General features: G+C 33.6%; 1 protein-coding gene across 2 annotated transcripts; it reads left to right on the forward strand.

Moving 5' to 3' along the window:
• The first annotated feature begins 770 nt into the window (after positions 1-770).
• On the forward strand, positions 771-20,337 carry velo (sentrin-specific protease 6 veloren). Of its 2 annotated transcripts, XM_070112230.1 has the most exons (11): positions 771-1,426; positions 5,139-5,264; positions 5,609-6,154; positions 6,682-9,228; positions 9,289-9,400; positions 17,346-17,458; positions 17,520-17,739; positions 17,803-17,995; positions 18,053-18,543; positions 18,602-19,368; positions 19,425-20,337. In XM_070112230.1, exons 2-11 carry the CDS (start codon positions 5,148-5,150, stop codon positions 19,722-19,724), a joined length of 5,406 nt encoding a protein of 1,801 aa, XP_069968331.1. In that variant the 5' UTR covers positions 771-1,426; positions 5,139-5,147; the 3' UTR covers positions 19,725-20,337. The 2 variants fall into 2 exon arrangements, with proteins under 2 accessions (XP_069968331.1, XP_036216241.1); XM_036360348.2 differs by lacking the exons at positions 771-1,426; positions 5,139-5,264; positions 5,609-6,154; positions 6,682-9,228; positions 9,289-9,400 and adding an exon at positions 16,959-17,131.
• Positions 20,338-21,195: the final 858 nt, after the last annotated feature.

Here is a 21,195-nt window from a genome sequence, read left to right on the forward strand (position 1 = left end):
TAATAAATGACGGTTAATATAAATATTGCCGTACTGAAAACTTTTCACAAAATTTCTTATATAATTAAAATAACCGTATAATTATCTTGTTATAAACATATATTATTAAAATATTCTCTTTTTTTTAATTGAATTTCAGTAAAATAAATATCTCATAAACATACATATGTCCTTAAAAATTGTCTACGGTTTTGCATGAGAATAATTTACAAATTATTTTATATTTATATTTAGGATATTTGTTGTAGCACACAAGCCCGACTTATCCAAGATTTTTTAGGGAATATTTTCTTTCGCTAAATATCACAAGAAAATTATTACCAATATAACTTAAAAGATCTGGTTAGATGATTAATTATTCAAGTTATAAGGAAGACGAGAGACCATAAAAATAAATTTTTATGTAGAGTATAAAACAATTAATTTAGGTACAGATTTGTTTATATTTTTATATCGTTGTTGTTGTTACATTACATTACGGTTAAATTTTTACTCATAATGATTGGTTGAATTGAAATATTCTGAACGTATTATTAATAGACACATATTAAAAAAGAATATGGATAGTAATTGAAGCATTTAAAACTTTATATAGTCCTACATTTTATTTTTGTTTTATAATTTTCTATTTTTTAATTGTGAATGGGTAATAAAATGTCAGCTGGCAACAATATCGCGAGTGCGAGAAGAATACCGATTAAAAAGAAAATATAAAAAAAGAATCAAATATAAAAAGCTGTCATTACAAACGTCACTGTGAACATATATACATAAACTATCTGACGGTCGTTTCAGGTTGAGTTTTGAGCGACTGCTTGTGAAGAATCTTCGTTTATAACCGGGAAATTTAATAATTAAAAATTAGTAATGAAGCAAATGTATTGTAATAATAGTATTGTGCTGTTGATCTATCCAATTTTAAGAAGAAAATGTTATCGCGGGTGTTTAGTAGTAAGAAATAACATTTTGTGGTACCTCTTTTTCCTACTGGTAAAATATAAACGCAGGAGAGGGACCACTTGTCATGCCAAAACAAACGATCCGAAATGTCATTTGGCAATTGTTTGCATATTTCTTATTATACAGGAGGGATGAAGAGATAAGAGAAAATGTCAACGTGGTTTTTACTACATAGATGTCGCTGTTATAAGAAAGCGGTGGCTATCTTGTACGCGTTTTCGAAGTTCGAATTTTCGAAAACGTTCAACAGAAATTGTCATTCGTCGCGGTGCGGTGCGAGGTAGTTTACTTCATTTCCACGCCATATTTGATTTCACGAAAGAAGAAAGCAATTTTTGTATGGAACTTATTTTCAATTTCGTAGTAATATTTGGAGTTCAACGAAATGAGTTTTATGTAGAAACAACGTGGAAAACTATTGGTTTTGCAAAAAGAAATCACTGAGTTCGATACTGTGCCATTAAATGTGAGTTTTCCGTAATTTATATTGTGTAATGTAGAAAAAGTTTACTGGATGTTTATGTAGTGGTTGTGTATCAATTTGTTCATAAGCCGAGGTCGTATATGTATGTAAATACAGCCGAACGCTTCCAATAGTGCTTCATAAAGTGAAGTTAAATTCCGAGACGTGATCCTTAATGTTATATTGTATTAGAAGAATATCACCAAAATTTAAATTAAAAAAAAAAAACATTTTTAATATTATGTGCGTGTTTATGTAGAAATATATATAGTCTGTGCTTGATATAAGACAATTTATGTACCTATTGAAACTGAATTTATTTTCTGCCACCGCGCACTGCCACTGTAGTATTTTGTAAAATGAAATACCTGAAGTGTTTTTTATTATTAAATAAAACCCTTGGTTAAATTTAAGGGCCGGGGTTAGAATACCGTCCCAGAATTTCAGGGTCAAAATGGGTATGGGCGCATAGAGGGGGTCCTCTAGATCAAGAATATATTTAGATATAGGTGAAACCTATAGTTTTCGAAATATTTGCGCTTAAAGTTCAAAATTTTAATTGTTTACTTTTATATTTACTTTCATATTCACTAATTCGTTTTTACACGTTTATTTTGCATTTATAGTGCAGAAATTGCTTTAATTCAATATTTAACTTATTGTTCAAGCAATTTTATTCACACAAAAACAAAAGGGGTTCATTCTAACAAATAATTAGTGTTACTTTATCTACATATTTTACAAAGGAACCAAACGGAATAAAGAAAACTGATAATACGAGGAAAACAATAAAACAAATTAGTTTTTCGCATAGAATTCCTTTATGCATTGGCGGCCTTCGTCCGTGCTTCAAAAAAAAAAAAATCCTAATCGGTCCAATACCGTGGTCCTCAGTTCGTTCGCGGAGAACTCCTTTCTGCGTTAGCTTGGCGCTTCACAAAAGTAACCCTGGTCGGTGCAACAACGGGGGTCGTCAGACGGTATATTCTTTTTTTTTTATTCGATTGCAAAATATTGTAAAACTTATTTTTAGCAAAATTACGATTCGGAGGCGTAGACAAGGAAGGGACGAAAAGGGAATGTCCTCGGGATTAAAAAATTAATGCACACATACCCGCCTCAGTCTCATAGTTTTCGAGATATTTGTATTTAAAGTTTAAAAACTTGTTAAGGTAATGTACGCTATTGCACTATGTTTAACATAATTTCGACACATTTTTGAACTCATAAATTTTTAATTACACTGTACACATTGAAATATATCCAAAATAGTCAGTTTCAGTTTCAAGAAATTTGTGTGTTTTCATTCATGACAAATACCAGTGGTGCCACATATTGTGTTGTGAAAAATAATCCAAAAATTTCCTGTTATCGTCTTTAGATAAAGGGACAATGGTTCAAAACGAAAATTTTTTTTTAAACATAAGGATTATATATTATTTAATAAATAGGAATAAATAAGGGTCGGCTTTAGAATAACGTCCCACGCTTTCGGGGATAAAACGGGTATGGGCGGATAGAGGAGATCCTCCAAATCAAGAATATATATAGATATAGCCGCGGGAAACTTATAGTTTTCGAGATATTTACGTTTAAAGTTGAAAATTTCAACTATTTAAAGTACGTATTTTTGCGAGTTAAAATGAAATATACACTTATATTTTTCACTTTTATATCCACTAACACTTGACTAATTCGTTTTTAGAAATTTTTTTTATATTAGATGCTGCAAAAATAGCTTTATTTCAATATTTAAATCATTCTTTAATTTTATTAATTTTGACAATAACAAAATGGTTGTGAATGTCAAAACATCATTGTTGTCATACTAATATATTTTGCAAACGAAGAAAAATAAAATTAACAGAGAGATTGTATCCTAGATACAGGAAACAACGCAAAAAGAATTTCTGCGCGTAAAAACTTTGGTACACTCCGGTGTTGGATCGACCAGAGTTATTTTTTTTTGAAGCGGGGCCGAAGGCCGGCAACGCAAAAATAAGTTCTGCGCAAAAAACCTTGATACACCCCGGTGTTGGATCGACCAGGGTTATTTTTTTGAAGCGCGGCCGAAGGCCGCCAACGCAAAAAGGAGTTCTGCGCAAAAAAACCTTGATACACCCCGGTGTTGGACCGACCAGGGTTATTTTTTTGAAGCGCGCCCGAAGGCCGCCAACGCAAAAAGGAGTTCTGCGCAAAAAAACCTTGATACACCCCGGTGTTGGATCGACCAGGGTTATTTTTTTGAAGCGCGGCCGAAGGCCGCCAACGCAAAAAGAAGTTCTGCGCGAAAAATATTTTGATACACCCCGGTGTTGGACCGACCAGGGTTATTTTTTTTGAAGCGCGGGCGAAGGCCGCCAACGCAAAAATTAGTTCTACAAGAAAAAAGTAATATTGTTATAGAGGGTATAACATAATACTTAACATCAATGCTTTGTAATAGTTTATTTCTCTAGGTTTTGGATACCTGTATTTGGGGTATTATCTGTTTTAATTTCTTTCAGTTCAATTACAAAAGATGTCGATAAGGTAACACTGGTTATTTGAAATTTTGCAACCCTTTTGTTGTCAGAATTAATAGAATTTAACAATAATTTAATTATTGAATTAAACTATTTTTGCACTATATAATGTAAAATAAATGTGTACAAACGAATTAGTGAAGTGTTAGTGGATATAAAAGTGGATTTTTGAACTTTAAACCCAAATATCTCGAAAACTATAAGTTTCCCGCGGCTATATCTATATATATTCTTGATCTGGAGGATCTCCTCTATCCGCCCATACCCATTTTATCCCCGAAAGCGTGGGACGTTATACTTAAGTTTTCCCATAAATAATATTATATCATAATTAGGAATTACAGTTTTCAATATTTCTCTACTTTTGATTAACACGGGTGTGCGATTGATGAGGGTTATATTTTTGAGGCGCGACCGAAGGCCGCCAGGGCAGAAAGGAGTTCAACGCAAAATAAAATATAACCTATCTTCTATATAATTCATATGAATGAAACAAAATTAATTTTGAGCCATTGTCCCTTCTTCTGGTAAACAAAAAATGTTCATTCATTCATTATTTTTTTCACAACACAATTTCCGGCAACACTGATATTTGCCATGATGATAAACACACAAGTTTCTTGAAACTGTAAGTGTGCATTACCATACAATTGTTGAACTTTAAATACGAATATACCTCCTTTATCGGTCCATATTATCGAATAATCGTAATAGTGTCTTATTTTTTGTTTGCATGCAACCGAAGTTAAATATTGATTTAAAGTTAGTTTTACACTATTTAATACTAAAACCAAATTGTAAAAACGAATTAGTGAAGTGTTAATGGATATAAAAGATAAAATTATTAGTGTAAAATTCATTATAATTTTTAGAAACAGGCGCTGTAAATAGATTAATTTTTGAACTTTAATGGAATTCTCCTCTATCCGTAATGTTAGATATATAATGGATGAGGAGAGCACACCTTACAAGTATATAGGGTGGATGTGATGCTACAAAATTATACTAGATCTAAAATAATAAAAGTTAGTATAATAATAATATTTAATAAACATAAGTTATCTTTTTATTCATGTTTATTTTCACAAACTCTTAATAGGAAGGAAAACTCGACAAAAATAGTTCAAGTTTTAAGATTTAATATACACTATAATAACAAATATATATTTTTTATGTATCTTAATTCACAGAAAGTGCAAATGGCGCAATATTACCAAATACAAAACCTTGAAGATTTAAAGCAAATCTACGCAGATGTTCAAGTTGTTCACGTTGCTAGTGAAGATGTTGGAGTCGGAGGCCATAATCGACCTCAGGTAAATATATTATTACTTAAAAAAATATTTATTTAAATCAATAAATAGTAATGCTCTTCAAGCATATTATACACAGCTAGTTTAAAATAAAAATATATCCCTTTCGCATAAAGTTATATTCGAACACAAAATTAAAAAAATGCTTAAATAATATTTTATTTAAGTATTCTTAGAGTCTAGGGTCTCGACTACTCAGAACTAAACAATAATATTTACTTATTATCTTACTTCTTATACTAATGAAAGCAAATTTGTTTCGTCTTTAATGTGGTTATGCTAATGTTGCTTTGTTTCTGCATTATTATTTAGAATTGGGTTCATAAAAGTTTAAATTACTTTTTCAGCAATTACTTCTACCGGATGATCAACTAATGTTGAACGAAGGTCAGCAGGTAGTTTATCAAACTACAAGTGTACCAGCACAGCAGCAATACCAGCAGCAGCCCACAGCTACAACCACCCAATATATAATAGGAGATGAAATCTCGCAACAGCAACAACAACAAACAGTACAACATCAACAACAAGTTATGTATGACCATCATCATCAACAACAACAACAGCAGCATTACGTACATGAAAGCCAACAGTTGCAGCAGGATCACCACCAGTTGGCCCAGCAGACACAACAACAACAGCCACAATTATATTATACCACCGAGCAAATATTACAACCGAATTCCTTAGTACAGCAGCAACAACAGCAGGAGATGCAACATCAGCAGCAACAACAACAACAGCTACACGTTCAGCAGCAGCAATATCAACAGCAGCAGCAACAACAGCAGCAAATTGCACATCAGCAACATTCAATGCAGACGCCACAACAAACTCAACAAATAGTGTATCGGATGCAAACCCAGCAACAATCACAAAATCAACAAACTCAAGTAAGATATAAACGTTAACAATTTCGGATGAACTTAAGTAATATTTTTTATACTACCGATGCATAGTCCGATGCATTTCAGAATTACTCTCAATCATTTTAAAAGCATTTCATAATTTATTCAGAATTGATTTAAAATACTTCAGTCAATTCATTTATATTATTACCAGCAAAGTGAGTATAAATAACTTCATTATAAATATTTTAATTCCCATTATGATGGCAACTGCCGTATCCCTTTATGTGACTATAACCGAGAAAAGTTTACGATTTTATATACAATTAGAATGATTTTATATAAATTTGACTATACTGTTTGAAGTTCGATTTTTTTTTATAATATGTACTCCTCACATTAAGGCAATATGAAAAAGATAATGGAATAGCTAAGAGAACTAAGCCGAAATTTTAAATTTTTATTTAAAACATATTTTGAGAACGCCTGCTCCTTAATGTGCGCATAGGTGAAGTTAGGAGATGCTTAGAATCTAATTTTTACATTAATTTAATTTATATATTATATTTCAGATGCTTAATAATGCACATGTTATATTACAACAACCATCGGGACAACAGGTATTAATTCAATCGCCACAACATCCAGAAATAATTATGCGTCAATCAATGCCACAGCAGCGTATTATCTACAACACAAATCGTGTATTGTACACTCCGCAACAGCAACAGCAACCTCAAACGATTCTTCAGCAATCTCCACAAACGCATCAGCAACATCCCCAGCAGCAACAACACATACAATTACAGGCTACTCCCACAAGCAGTCCAATTCACACGACAGCCCGTTTAGTTCAGACGAGAGTGGGTGCCTCGCCGCAAGAAACGACACAGCAACATCAACAAACCCCGACACAACAAAATGTTGTATTTCATCCTATTCAAGCAACTACTGTCCAAAATTCTCAACAGTTGAAGCCCCAAATACAACAGCAATCTCAAATGACAATACAACAAACACCTCAACAACATTTGGTGGCATCAAATTTGAGTGGGGGAGTGTCGGGTGGTGGTGTTATGCGAGGTGCTATTCGTAATAAATCACCACGAGGAGGTGGTGCCCTTGGAAATACTCATACTTTAATCGCACGTATGCCAGTTACTACAGTAGGTCGAGCTATACGCCCTCCATTAGTAACACCGATACAGTCACCACAAAATCCTCGAGCAACCAGGCCAAGGGGGGGAACGGCTGGTGGTACACGTGCACGTGGGGCGGCTCGTGGAGCTCGTGGAGGTGCTGTAATTGCTGGTAGAAGCCCACAAGTAGCCACACCAGTAGTACAACCACAACAACAACCACAGCAGTTGCAAACTCAACAACAAATATCTCCAACTCAGCAGATCATGCAGAATGCGATGAACAAAAACATAACAATTTTAAACCAACAAGGGCAAGTAAAACATATTTACCGCAACATTGGTGATAGCCAGCAGCAACAGTTGCAATTGGTAACGGGTACATCGCAGGCGCAACAGCGTACAACACAAATTGTTGGGGCACGTTTCCGTACTCCAGTTGTGTCCTCAAGTGGGAATACGAGTAATGGTAACAGCTCTAGCAGTGGTGGTAATAGCAGCGGCAACTATGAATTAGATTTAGAAGATAGCATTCAAGCGGTTGTGGTTAAGAAAGATCAGCAAAAACCGCCAGGATCGACCTCAAACATTGCTAACCCTGTGGGTACTACTCTGACAAGTTACTTTGCCAAAGATGATGATGATACACGTTTAGTACGGACTCAAAACGGAGCGTGTATCACCTTAGCTGAATATCGCAAGAGAAATCCCCCTAATCCCGGCTCGTCTACTACAACTACAACTACTATTTTGCAAATGAAAACCCCATTGCGGGCAAGCGGACCACCTTCCTCAAATAAAATACTACCGACGCATTCTTCCGGGAATCCCGGAATAGTCCCAGTTGCACGAGTTGCTCCTCAACCAATTCAGTCGACTCAGCAAACGCAACAATCTCAAACACCGTTAACAACGACAACTTCGTCGTCAGCTGTGCATCGCACTTCACATAATAACTACGAGATTCATACACAACATGTTATGCAGAATAGGAATAATACCCAAATGGCTGAAAAGGATAGAAACAGTGCCAAAATGTTAGTTATACTAGTGTCGGGTGAACAGCGACTCATTACATTCACCTTGCCACGAGAATCGTGCACCGTTCAAGACTTGCTTGAACAAGTAGGCGTGCCTTTTGATAGTTCGACCACTATACAATGTGTAGAAAATCCCGGTGCAAATATAGATTTTGTTGTAACGGTCGGATTTTCAGTCCAGGAATCTGCCAGTGAACTAATATCTCGTGCCGAACAAACTTTGCAAATGAATAGACAACAGGATCCAATGGGTGGCAACAACTTATCAACATCTAATACTTCTTCAGGTAGTAGTGCAGGAAATACAAATGTGCCACAAGGAACTGTTGGTCAGTCAGCACTAACAACCAGTTACGGAAATTTGACAAGTAACCCAGCTCAAACACCCAACGCAGTTGTTAATGAACCGACACATAAAGATGGAAATAACAGTAACGTCCCAGCAAATACTACTAAAAGCAATGCTACTTCATCCACTAACGCAACGGAGGAGGTCCCCCGGAAAATTATACAAGGATTTCTTGCTGTATGTCAAAGCTGTGGCTTCAGCGGTTATGATCATGCTAAATGTGAACGTTGTAAACGAGTTTTTCTCGAACCGCCAAAACGAGTTCCCTGTGTCAAGAACTTAGGAAATAATAACGCTTCAATGGCAGTGGACACGACTTTGTCAAAGTCGATTTCCAACAGTGAACTTATGTCAGGTGATAAACGGCGAGGCAGTGACGCATTAGCACGCTCTCAAGCTAAAAATGCACTAAATTCCTACGGTAGCACTGGTAGTAGTGCTTCGGCGCGAGGTCGTGGCGGTCTTGGCGGCACTGTACGCGGACGCGGCACACGTAGTGGGCGTCGAACCGCCGAAGTGGAACCTGTAATTCTCACACTGAGCAGTGACGAAGAGGATGATGATGAATCGTCAAATAAGGTATCAGGATCGGTAAGCATATAAAGCATTTTATGTCGTAAATCAAATCATTTTCCAAATTTGAATTTACAGTTTTCTACAATCTCCAATACTACCAACTCTTCAGTCTTTAAAACACAAACTTACGAACCGTTGAGTTTTGAACACACCATGCCAGATTTAGATGAAAATGCAATTTACGCAGGTGAGTTAGTGAGATGTGTGTATTGTTAGACATATATATATATATATATATTTATATATTAAAAATGTAAGGAAGACCTAAGTTCGGGTGTAACCGAACATTTCATACTCTTGCAACTTCAGGTGTTGGCAAAACTTTATTTTAAGAATGTTGCGAAAGAATTCAACATTAATTTTTCGACGAAATCGTAAATGGATTGCAATCAAATTTGCATCTTATTAACTTATACTTATTATGGGTCATAGACTAAATTAGTTTTATACCTGTAAAATATAAGTATATACGTATATATGGTTATAATCCTGTCAGCGAAAATTATATTAAAGTCATCCTCAAATGAGATATATCTGACATAAACTTAACTGAAGAGAATAAATTTAATATATAAGTTGATGTGCAAAACGTCAACCAGAAGATCGAAATTGATGATATTTTCGGCATTAAACTAAAGTAAATCCAATATTATACATTTAGTTAATTTTGCTAAGATACATTACATATTGACCGATATATACGGTATAGGGTTAACCGGTAGTTTGAAAATATTTTTATTAGATACCATATATGGGGGATAGGTGTAGTATTGCTGATTTTATCCATTTTAGACACAGATGCACCGAAAATACACTTACTCAATTGAATTAAGATAACTCACATATTGGACGATATATGGGGTATAAAGTCAGCCTGAATTTCGAAAATCGTTCTACTAGTTATATAGGGACTAAAGGAAATATTGACCCGGTCCATCCTATTTTTGACGTACAGACACTATTATACACTCCCACTTAATTTTGTGAAGATAGCTCACATATTGGTCGATATATGTACATATTCGGTATAATCCGATTCAATAATTTGTGACATACAGATATACTATTATCAGGAAATGATTCTCTCCGAATTTCAATTATATATATCACTTTTTGACCAATATTTTCGTTAAAAAGTAATCATAAGCTCTGGGATCACATTTCTGGTCTCTGGGGGCGATTTTGACAATTTTTAGGTCTGAGATGGAATACCTTAAAGGCCCTATTTGTGCAAAGTTTTATTCCGGTATATTAATTGGTGTTAGATTTGTGTACTGAAAAGTGGAAAAATCAGATGGAACTAAAAGTTGTGTTATATGGAAAGTAGGCGTGGTTTCTATCCGAAATCGCTCTTTTTCGAGATATGTGATTTCACCTAAAGATAGGCGATGCCACAGTCATTGTCCAATTTTGACAGCGGCTCCTATAAAGCCCCCTCGTACCATCCCGAATGTAAAATTTAATGTCTGACGCTTTTAGTAGTTGTTAACAAATCCGTTATATGGGGAGTGGGCGGGATTATCATCCAATTTCTTTTTTTCACACTGTCGAAATAATTTGTCCTGTGCAAATTTGGGTAATATAGCCTGAATAGTTTGGGAGATATATACATTTAACCTAAGAGGGGCGGGGCCGCGCCCACATTTAAAAAAATTTCAAACCACAATTACCCCTCGTTATTGCGATTAATTGTACCAAATTACAGTTTTGTATCTGAATTTTCGGGTTAATTATGGCGTGAGTGTGGTAGTGGTTCCATTACGCTAGTCTACGAACTCGTTCTTTCCATTCGACCAAGGAATACGTGTACACAGTTTCATGACGATATCTCAATTTTAACTCAAGTTATAGCTTGCGACAGACGGACGGACAGACATCGAATTTCAACTCGTCTCGTCATCCTGATCATTTATATATCGATAAACCTATATCTATCACGTTTAGATATAGGTGATACAAACAACCGTTATGTGAACAAAACTAGTATAATCTGTAGCAACATTGTGCAAGAGTAGAATAATTTGGAGGTAGTTAAACATGTAAAACACTAATCTAATATTAATCGTATTTGGTACCAGATATACTTAGTGTACTGATTTTCAGAAGGGAATCAAATTTGGGTTTTTTTTTTAATATAACTACATTTTCCACTAAAGAAATTAAGTTTAAAGGACACAGCAAGACTAATGTAAAAGAAAAACAAGAAAAATCGGTAAATTCAGTTGCACCCGGTTGAGAAAACTAATATTTTATCAATAATTTAATTAATTAATTAATTTAAATATAAAATCGTATCTAGTCAAATCCAAAGAAACAATGCAACAATCACGGGTGTTGTGGGATCCAAGATAGATTTGCGTAATTGTTAAAATTGCAAACCAATTCTGATTTTCAATGGTGTCACAGAATCTGATTGGATTTTTGTCTTTTCGTACATACGCAAAACCAGTATTAGAATGTTTACTAATGTGACAAAACTTGCAAATAAATAAATTTTAGTTACGCTATTTTTGCTTTTATTTTATCGGAAAACAAAAGCTGATGTGCTTGATGCACTGGGGGCATCGCATGTGAATTTTGGCTTGCATTTACTTGTATGCTTGTATATGTACATGCTTTATTTACAGATTTATATCACATTATCGACTGAATAAACACGCATTTGGGTATTAAATAACGTTTTGTAAATCCTCTTAAAATCTCCGGATTTTTTCCATAAACTCAATAATTATCACATTTTGTGTTTTATTCTAATGTTTTCCACTATAGCAATAAATATAATTTAATTCGTAACAATAATATAAATTAATTTCTTAACTTACATTTCCAATCTGCCAGCGACTATTCTCTTGTTTTGTTTCTGTAACAAAACCGATAAAATTAGATTCCGTGACAACCAAAACGGATACAATTTCTGTTTTGAACGTCAAACCAATAATATCTGAATACAAGACACCTACTAAATTTTTTTTATCGGTTTCAATTCTGATTTCGACAACTATAAGATTCTACAACACCCCTGAATAATTTTTTTTAGAAAAATAAATTAAAATAACATAATATTTTTTCGGTTACATTATTATTCCTATATTTAATCACTCTATATCGGTACTTTGCAACGTAATCCACTTTACTTTAAATGCAGACTCTAAACCATGTCTAAATCTAGTAAATATAATCACTATGTATTGTAATTATTAAAGCAAATGTATATTGTTTTACGCCAGCTATGCTCAATGTCTACGTTACAATTTTACGTATACAGTGAACAAAAAAAAATTTGTACAGAGAGATGTTTTGAGTTTGAAGGTACTTTTCTCCTAAACTATTTCAGCTTTTTAGTTGCAACCAAGAGTAACAATATGAGAATTGTTGTTCGTATTTTTTTTGAAATTTTTAAAAATATATTAATTTTGATGTTAACTATTTCAAAAAATTAAAATATCTCATTTTTGAACGACCAAAAAAAAATAACCCTCGGTTGAAAGTAAAGTTGCTAGGAGCATCAAAAAACATTCCAAAATATCCGCTATCGCCAAGGAGTTGGAAGAAGCAGACATTGCTAAAGTCCTTTCTTAGTCTGTTCGGAACTTCTTGCTTTCACCCGATTTTAGAGCGCATACACCACGAAACAAGCCGTACTTATCCTCGAAATCACTTCAGGGATGTTTTCTGCCGCTACATTATAATATTATTAAGAATAACCTGAAATCCGATTTGTAACCGATTAATACTATTTGAATAGTTGTTACATTGCGACTATTCGAATAGTTGTTCTGCTACGAGTATTTGAATAAATGAAAATTGTTTGTAATCCAAGCAGCCTTTGATGTTTTCTTTTTTTAATTTTTGCTTACTGTTCGAATAGTCGACAACGAACGGTTAACCGGATTGTCGAAAATGAGCGGTTAATCAAATAGTCGACGACTTACGACTTTCCGGATACTGCAAACCGAATATTATTATTCGAATAATGCCCTCCCCGGATAATCCGGTTAGTCGATTAGTCGAATACCAAGAGACTTACAGTGATAAGCCAAAGGACCACAAACAAAGTATTAATAATTTTGCTTAAAGAGTTGTAATGTAAATGAACTGTACAATTTTTTTTATACAAGTTATTTTGGATTTTTTAACTTTTTGGAATGAAACGTCGGCCTTTTTCTCACTTTTGGAACACAAAGTCTGATCATCACATCAGAAATATATATTTTAAGTACACTGTGTTGATACTTCGGCAGACAATATCTTATGAATATGTTTAATAATGTAAGAGTTAGTTGATTTATATATTTTGTATACATTGCTTGTCGGTTATGAATTTTTTTGATATTTTGCATTGGAATATTATATCTCGAAAATACGTGATTTCTCCGTATTATAAAAACTCTTTATAACGTAAATATAAAGTGGACATGTTTTTTGACCTTGATCTAGCTCTCACATCTATAATATAATGATATCCATCCGCCCTTGATTGACATTTCCATCATTTATTGAATTTCTCCGAATTGGTTGAGTTTTTATCGTTTTTAAGGGTATTACAAGTATCACAAGTTATCCAAATAAAATTAAGACAGATTATTTTAATTAGCATTATGACATCTCGGAGATTGTACCGTTACCTTGGACAATAATCTATGCCAAATTTTGTCAAGATATATTTGCCAAATAAAAACATTATACAAGTACTTTATTTTGATCGGTAAGTTTGCATGGCAACTATGTTGGTCAAATCTCCACATAATGGTGGGAAATTGTAATACTGTCTTGGACAACAATCCATTCCGAATTTCGTAAGATACCTTGTCAAATAAAAAAGTTTCCTATACAAGAACTTGATTTTGATCGTTCAGTTTGTATTGCAGTGGTGCATATACTGGAATATCAATGCATTGAAAATATTTTTTTTGAATTAAAACAAATACAGACATTACTTCCGGTATATAAATCCAAGGGCTTAGGACTTGAACTTGAGGTTTTCAAAATTTCATCCGCAAAGGACATTTTTTTTTGCTTAAAGACTTGTTTATAGACATGGCAAAAGTTAACCTAATATTCTGCTAACAGAAACTAGCAGCTCTCTCTGCTTTTTATGCTCTCTTTTAATAGTTTGTTTTGGTTAAGATACAAGGGAGTTTATTATTGGTTTTGTATTTTTGTTTCAATAAACAAAATTAACACATAAAACAAAAATGTGAAATTCTATTGTAGTTATGTATATTCAACGATTACGGATTTTTTTTTGTTGCTACATCTTACTATACATGTACATATATGTATGTCTAAGTGTGATCCCTCCGCCTTGCCGAGGGATCAGCCATCTAATCTAATTTACATATATACTTGTTTTTTATAATACTGATTTATCCATGCTTATTTTTAAACATTTGCATTATATTAGAAGATCTTAGCAAGTAATTTATTTAATATTTTGTTGATTAATTGGTTGCCAAAAAAAACAGTCTAGTTTTTCGTTTCTTTACTTCTTGATTGTCTCGCTGCATGATTCAATTTCTATTGGTCTCGCCCTTTGAGGAAATTTTACGCCATTCGCAATGATTCAGACATACAAAAAAAAAGTCAATAGAAAATAAATTATATTTAAGAGACAAAATCCCCAAAGTGTAACTGCATTTTTTCGATGGTACAATAAACGTTTTTTTGGTTCTGAACGATAAATAAACAAGTAAGGAAGGACTGAGCTCAGGTATAACCGAACATTTTATACTTATCCAACTTACAATGATCAAAACCGGGAAAATACCTTCAGGTGTTCGTAAACCTTTATATAAAAAAATTTAGCGAAATAATTGATTATTCGACAAAGTCGTGAATGGATTACAATCCGTTTTGATATCTTATGAACTTATTGAAGGTCATATACTCACTTAGTTTCATTACTACATTTTACTTCGCGTCAACGAAAATTTTATAAAAATCCTCCTTAAATGAGATATAGGTGACATAAACTCGACTGAAGAAGCTAAATTTAATATAATGAGTTGATGTGAAAGCGTCAACCAGAAGATTAGGCATATAAGGTTTAAAACAAAGTCTAGACCAATTTCATAAGTATTCAGAGGTAATTTTAAAGAAAATTTGTTCATTTAATTTTATTAAGGTATCACACATTTTGTCAGGTGGAAACTCGGAAATTATTATATAGGCTATATTGTGCGCATAGAAAGGAATGGACTGATTGAATTAATTTTGACATTGCTGAGGTATACTTGGGGACATATTTTCAAGCAATTTGTAAATGTATAACTCACACACTTAACGACTTGTTCGGCATAAGGTTTGTTAGAATAACGAAAATCTAGATATATGTACATATGTAATATATGGGACTGGGGGTAATTCCTATCTGATTAAACTATAGTATATCCAATATTATACGTTCACTTAATTTTGCTAAGATATTTTACATATTGACTTATATATTATATAATATAAGGTATAAGGTATAATGCCAACCCGAAGTTTGAAAATTTTATCTTCTATCTATTTTTGGCAATAATGTACTATTAACAGAATAAAATGCTCCCTGAGTTTCAATAAGGTACCTTACCATTACCTATGCATATATGTGGAGTAAAGTCTACTGAAATTCTGATATTAGTTATATGGGGGTAAGGGCAAGTTTTCTCCCGCTGTTACTAATTTTAGGCACAAGTATGCACTATTAACAGAAAAATAGTCCCACTTAATTTTATTAAGATAGCTCACATATTGGCCGATAAATGTACATATTCAGTATAATCCGATTCAATCCATTTTTAACACACAGGCATACTATTATCAGAAAGGGACAAATCGCAATAATATATCTCACAGATTGAGCGTTATTTCCCGCAAAAAGGGAGGAACCAGGGTCCGCATGTTCAGTAACTGGGGCTTGAATATTTATGGTCTGATTTGGACAATTTTTATACTTGAGATGGAATATCTCAAAGGCACTATTACTGCAAAGTTTCATCTCGATATATTCCTGCTGGAAAGGGAAACAAGCAGATGAAATTTAAAATTGTACTGTATGGGGAGTGGGCGTGGTTGTAGTGTGATTCGGTCTACTTTCACACTGTATCATTGAAATGCCACAGTAATGTTATGTACCGAAGTGGTTGAGAAATTCTGGAGATATGTAATTTCCCCTAAATGTGGGGGTGCGACACCCCCATCGTAAATTTTTTACTTAGGCTCCTATAAAGCAAAGGCCTTCATACATTGAATATAAACGAAATCGGTTCGGTCTGTTAAAAGAAAGAAAAAAATATTAATAGCAATAACTTTCGATATTGTTCTAATTTCGAAAAATGGTCAAAGTTGTATTTTTTATTCATCGTTTAGGACCTAAAACCATTTAAGGTACGAGAAAAGCTCGACCATCGAAAAAATGCAGGTACAATTTCAATTAAGTTTCTTTTTAAGGGTTCCCATTGTAAGAACAGTATATTTAAAAAAAATTCATGAACAGTGAACGTTAAGGCCCCAGGTAATTATATATGGGAATAAATTAAAGTTTAACAAAAAATACAAATACAAGTGAGAGAACAGACTATTATATTGTTTGCAATTGACGAAACAAATTTTCTCAATGATATTTTTTTTATATTTATAATTAATTTATATGCTATTAGATTTGGTAACATTTTTTTTGTTATTATTTGTCAGATATGGCAATGCTTTTCTTGTTCGAATTCATTTCTTTTGAATGCCGTCAGGTGTCGCTTCCAACAAAGGTCGTCGCCATCACTCGACGAAGTTAAAATCAAAGTAAAGTCAGAAAATTTGATAAAGCTAAGAGCTTGAAGAAAATTAATCATATTGCCGTATAATTGTTGTTAAAATCAATTTTGATGCATAGAAAAGTGTGATTTAAAAACAGAAAATAGCAGAGCGATGGAATTGGAAGGTAGGCATTTAAATTAACAAATTTATGAAGCGTCCACAAATATTACCTCTGCTGCTTTAAACGTCATTCAAAAGAACATGAAAAAACGTGTGATAGTTGAATTTTCTTATACCGGAATTGTATTTACTATAACATTGTGAATAGCACATATTTACATTCAAAAGATGCATCATAAGGAAAAAGAAAATGAATGAACCATTTGTTCAATTTGCAGATTTTCAACGGGATGATGTGACTGATTTATCTAATTGTACCGATAAGCTTAGTACGGCATTGCAGTGCAAAGTTGTACGAATAGGAACATACCGCTTCGAACCTAAGGAGCCGGTAAGCTTTCTTGATGTACCCAAAGAATACTATAAATATAAAACGGTGTTGTTGTTTTCAGGTGACATTTACATCAAAGGGTGTTTGCCTGGTAGCTCCTTTGGTCAATAATCCAAATGATAGTTTCCCTTTGCATATACATAAAAGGGAAGTTGTAAAAATAATTGCACATTTCTCGAAAGTTTCGGAGTCTATGCTGTGTTTCTACACTTTACGTAATTGTGCCCAGTATATAAAGAACAGTTTACAAATGAAGGACAATGGCACGGCACTTGATGGCTGTAAATAATACTTCAACTTGAATACTGAAAATGTTTGCTTATATTTTGTTTATATTTTTATAGCTGCTTATTTTTCACCAAATGGTCCATACCAAGTACGTAAAATAATTCTGCAATTTAATTCATGCTCAGATCAATCACGTAATGTAATAAAATCAATTTGGGATTTCTTCGACGAAATATCAGACGTAGATGCACAAGATCTTTTACAACGTGCAGAAGCAACTGATAGACAAATAACAAATAAAACTAACGAGTATGTTTTTGAAAAAATATTCGATCGCAATATCCCTAATAATAATTTACATTACAGAGCCGCGACCACAACGTGTATTACCACGACCCAACTTAACCCTAACGAAATAAAACAATTACTGATTTATCCGCCTGGTAAAGGGGGTATTTCAATTAACACCGAGGATTATCTTTGCCTGGCTACGGACCAGTATTTAAACGATATAATTATCGACTTTTATTTAAAATGGGTTCATAATAATGTGGTACCAGAGGCGCAACGTGAACGTGCTTTCATTTTCAGTACATTCTTTTATAAACGTTTAACAACGCTCACACGGCATCATCATAACCCAGATAAAGATGTAAAACAGACTGCGGCGCAAAAACGGCATGCTCGTGTTCAAAATTGGACAAAGAATGTTAATTTGTTTGAAAAGGACTTTATCATTATACCAATTAATGAGCAATCACATTGGTTCCTAGCTATTATATGTTTTCCTACATTGAAAGGCCCTGTAACATATGATACTAATATCCCAGTGGAGCCTCAACAATTAAAAAAACAAAGTAACTATATTTAATTTAAAATTTTAAAACCCTATTAATACGGAAATTTCTTTGATAGAAGGGAAAAAAGTCTCACTGCAAATTGGTAATACTACAATTACACCACTCTCCAAACGGGATAGCAGTACGATGTTGGCAGAAGTGTGTGGAGTGGGTGATGATGACAGCGAGCGTGATGAAGCAGAAGGAGACGAAAGTGATTTAGCGTCAGATGATAGCGATTTTGATAGTGGAGCAAGCACTTCGGCTGTATCTGCTACAATAGGTGGAGGGGTGGCGGCAGCCAACAATAGCTTGTCAAATAATAGTACAAGTATTAGCGGAATTAAATCTCTAGCAATTAAACAACCGTTAATATTAATTTTCGATTCTCTGGCGGGAGCTTCTCGTAGTCGTGTTGTTGCCACATTGCGAGACTATCTGACATGTGAATATCGAGCGAAAATGTCAGATGTCACTCCTCATGTATTCAACAAAGATAATATGCCAGGTCATTGTGTGAAAGTGCCACAGCAAAATAACTTCACAGATTGTGGTCTATACTTATTACAATATGTAGAACATTTTTTTAAAGATCCAATAAGAGACTACAGACTGCCAATCAAACAGTTAAGTAATTGGTTTGATACACTAACAGTAACGCGCAAGCGCGAAGACATTTCGCAACTATTACAACAATTAATGAATGAGAGAAATGGACCAAATCATCAAGTTATTTTGCCGGAAATACCATTGCCTACTTCAAATGGACAACTTGTCGAACCCCCTGAGGGATATAATATTGAATTCGAAGAGGAAGAAACTGGTGAAGACGCTGCAGAAGAGGTATATATTTACTTTTTAAAGATTGATGTTTTCAATTAAATTTGAAAATATTTCAGGACGATGATAATACGGACGTGGATGGTACACCGAATGATGCGGACGGTACTGCCAGTAGTACACACACAGATGAACTGGTTAATGTTAAAATACCAACTACAAAGGCGGCGACAACAACTGCCCTAGTTCCAACACAAGGACGAAAAATTGTCGTAAAAAGGCGAATGCAACTAGTGAGCAGCGCAACAGTTGGCAACAATAATAGCGAAACTTTAAACACAACAGCGCCGGTTGTAGTGGGAGTTGCCGGGCAAAATATACGTAGTGGAAACCAAGCTAAATATCGCAAATTCGAATAAGTTGTTACTTTCACAGTTTGAATTTTAAAACTCTATATTAGCGTTCCATTATGACTGCAATGTTTGTAGCACCAACTCGCCTATTTAATGCATTAGTTTAAGGTAATGCTGACACTTATATTTAGTCCCCAGATATTCGTTGATAAGTGTGCTGTTATAAGATAGTTTTATATATCTTAAGCTACTAAAAAATAATTTATGTATGTATAGAAAGAAAAGAATGAAAAGCTTAAATGAGTACCCTTAGAATTTGGTTTAAATATATAGATATATATACTAAGTAAGTAACGGAGCCCAAATAGAAACAAAATTAATTTTTATTGTATGAAATTTTTTCTTAAGTTTGATACGTTATTCCCATTGAAATTAAAAACTACAAATTCTAATTTATAACTAAATAAGGTGTTGCAAAAATATTGTCATTCTGTGTTGCTTTAAGTGATAATACCAAAATCTTTTTATATTGAAGTAATAGACATGGATGTTTTTTGCTGGACAAAATTCTATATTATTAATTCTTAAGAAGCATTGTACATATATAATGGGGTTCAATAAATGTAATAAAATTAATTTTGAATATATAAAATAGAATAAATAATCGTATATTTAAAAATGCGTGTGAATTACTCAAAAGGGTCTGAAATCGAAACCATGCTGTTGCAGAGCCAGAAAACATTCCTGAAATAATTTCGAGAAATGGTGCCGAGATGAAAGTGCTTGCCCGGATAAAACTCCGGGTCGTTCTGGTTGTTTAGACCCGACTGTTGTGGGAAAGTAGTCTTATTATGGTTTACTAAAAATAATCGGCTCCGCTTTTGTGTTTTATCAGCTGATTACGCTGGTTGGGTCCCAGGTCTACACGATGATTGATAATGTCCATATGAGCAAGGAGACAATAGCCCTAAGGTCGCGGTGCTAACTTCAATTAAATTATATTCAATATAAGCGAAACAAAAATTTCTACTTACAAGTTACATGCCACTCCAGAATGGCGAAGAATATCTTCCAAAAATGTGTTATTTTCTATCAAGCAGTATTTTTCTATAAACTTTCCTCAAAGTGGAAGGACTACAAAAACTGGACAGAAAGCGACTACAAATATATTGGATAGCCATTTGAGTAATTACTTTAAAATATCCGCGTACATACATGGGAGTCTCACATAAAGAACAATCTTTTGTGGTTAAGCATGTAAGATATTCGTTGAAAAATACTATATTCATACATGGAAGTGTTGAAGTGCAGATAGTATAATGTATATAAGATTATGAAAGATAATTAATATCACTAACTATAAACAATTTAAAAGTGAATGGCTTTAAATTAACTGTAAATGTAAATAATGAGTACATTTTTATATGCAGTATAAGTTGAAAGGTTATGTCGTAATTGAGCAATAGTATACATGGAAAATACAAAAACCTTCACTGCCGTCATGACTTGTCCCTTTTTTAGTATGTTTGTTTGTCCA

Source organism: Bactrocera oleae, chromosome 6, assembly GCF_042242935.1.
Source record: "Bactrocera oleae isolate idBacOlea1 chromosome 6, idBacOlea1, whole genome shotgun sequence".
Lineage (NCBI taxonomy): Eukaryota > Metazoa > Arthropoda > Insecta > Diptera > Tephritidae > Bactrocera > Bactrocera oleae.